At 56.9% G+C, this 1,709-nt stretch overlaps 2 protein-coding genes across 2 annotated transcripts in view; one reads left to right on the top strand and one right to left on the bottom strand.

Annotated features, from left to right (window-relative positions):
* GPR124 (G protein-coupled receptor 124) overlaps positions 1–1,143 on the top strand; it is a 30,389-nt gene extending 29,246 nt beyond the window's left edge. The window contains exon 13 of the mRNA XM_009318626.1: positions 1,030–1,143. Within this exon, the coding sequence (XP_009316901.1) occupies positions 1,030–1,143 (114 nt within the window). The remainder of the gene's footprint in view (positions 1–1,029) is intronic.
* Positions 1,144–1,250: 107 nt separating this feature from the next.
* The window catches only part of BRF2 (BRF2, RNA polymerase III transcription initiation factor 50 kDa subunit), a 6,619-nt gene continuing 6,160 nt past the window's right edge, over positions 1,251–1,709 (bottom strand). The window contains exon 6 of the mRNA XM_009318625.1: positions 1,251–1,697. Within this exon, the coding sequence (XP_009316900.1) occupies positions 1,506–1,697 (192 nt within the window). The 3' untranslated portion in view covers positions 1,251–1,505. The remainder of the gene's footprint in view (positions 1,698–1,709) is intronic.

The raw sequence follows: 1,709 nt of genomic DNA, 5'->3' as shown, positions 1-1,709 counted from the left end.
AGCTGAGCAAGGAGCACCCCAGCCCTGTGCTGGTACAGCACAGTGCTACCCGCTGCCTGCCCCTGCCCACGCTGGACCGGGGCTGTATCTCACCCCTCGTCCGGCATTGAGCCCAGCTGACGCCGACCGCAGCCGTAAGAGCGATGCAGGATGGGGGCCTGGTGCCTTCTCTGCCCTTTCCAGCCTCCCCCCACCTCAGTTTTCTCGTGCGTACAAATGGGTTTCGTTATTTAGCTACCTCCCAAGGGCTCGCGAGGACCGGGCAGGGGCCGGCGGGGAGGGGGAGCCACAAGGAAAAAAGCACTTAGCGGAGGATTTGCCTCGGCGTCAGAAACCCTCGGGGAACCCTCACCCCCGCGGGGCTGGGGCACCCCCGGGCTTCACGCGGTTCTGCCGCTCCCCGCCTGCCTCGTCTCTGCCCAGCCGACGGCTTAAAGCACGTTTCATTTCGCCTGGTATTTAATAGAATTTAAATCCTTGTTGTCGATACCGCAGCCTGCACAGCCTTGCTGATGCTCAGTTGTTATATATGCTTGCTGCACTGTGACAGTATTATATAAAAAGCTTTGTATTGTTAATTACACTTTTTTTTGGGTCTGTTTACATTACAAGCAAATGACATATCAACAGAGAGCTTCTTGCAATATAGGTGGGGGAGGGAGGGGAAAGTATGCCAAAGAAATGTCTTTAAAGGGGTCTTTTTGCATTTTTATATAAATAGAATGTTTCTAGCAGATATGTTTTGTTTAATATATTAAAGATTTGCCAACCTGTCAACATCTACTGTTATTTCTCACAGACTTCGCGTTCAAATACAGCGGGCCGGCAGGCACGGAGAGGGCACCGTTTCCTTGAGCGAGCAGCACGCTGCCGCGAGCAGCCAGCAGCACCGTGCACGCGCCGCCCAAAGCTGCGCCTTTGCCACCGCTTTCCAGCAGCTTCACATCCCTTATTGAACCAAGGATGGGGTAGTTTTCTCTCGGCAGGTGGAGGTTTCTCCTTGACCCTCACAAACCCGTTCTGTCAAAGGGGGTGAAGCATGAGAAGGTGAAACCGTCCCCGGAAAAGCCGGAGCAGCGCTACGGAAAACCAGCGCCAGCGAAGGTGCTGGAGACCCTCCCCTGGGCGTCACCCCCGTCGTAAGCCCACGGGCTCACCAGGCTCATTCGTGACGCCGCCCCGCAGGACTAGGACTCACCAAAACACCTTTTACCAGAGGCTGCAAGGAGAGAGAATCCAGAAACCAGTCCTGGCACCTGTGCTTGTATTTATTTCTAACAGATGTAACAGAACCCGAAGCAGTCACTATAAAAAGCCCCGTTTTCGTCCAGAACATGAAAGAGGACGTGGCCCACTCCCTCCCCACGACCCCGCTCCCTTGGGCAACTGTCCCTGCAGTGTTCGATGGCTCTGTCACCGTCGGGTCTCATGCTTTTGGTCCCACAGTCCCTGCTGCCCCGGCGTCTCTGGCAGCACCATCCTCTGGTTGCCGGCGACAACCATCTTCACGGCCAGGCCTTGGCCTTCCTGAAGGCCCGGATCTCCTCCGGGCCCCGCAGGTACTGCTCGATTTCGCTGTCGGAGATGGGCTCGTCACCGGTGATGGCAGAGTCTGAAGCGCTCGGGGCTGCGGTCCGCAGCCTCTTCCTTGGATTGATAAGGCAGGGGGGCAGCAAGGGGCGCGGGCCGCCCTCCTGCTGGGGGTTTCC

Source organism: Pygoscelis adeliae, unplaced genomic scaffold, assembly GCF_000699105.1.
Source record: "Pygoscelis adeliae isolate BGI_AS28 unplaced genomic scaffold, ASM69910v1 Scaffold52, whole genome shotgun sequence".
In the NCBI taxonomy this organism is placed as follows: Eukaryota; Metazoa; Chordata; class Aves; order Sphenisciformes; family Spheniscidae; genus Pygoscelis; species Pygoscelis adeliae.
Note: the sequence above shows the minus strand (reverse complement) of the source record. Positions and strands in the feature narration are given on the sequence as shown.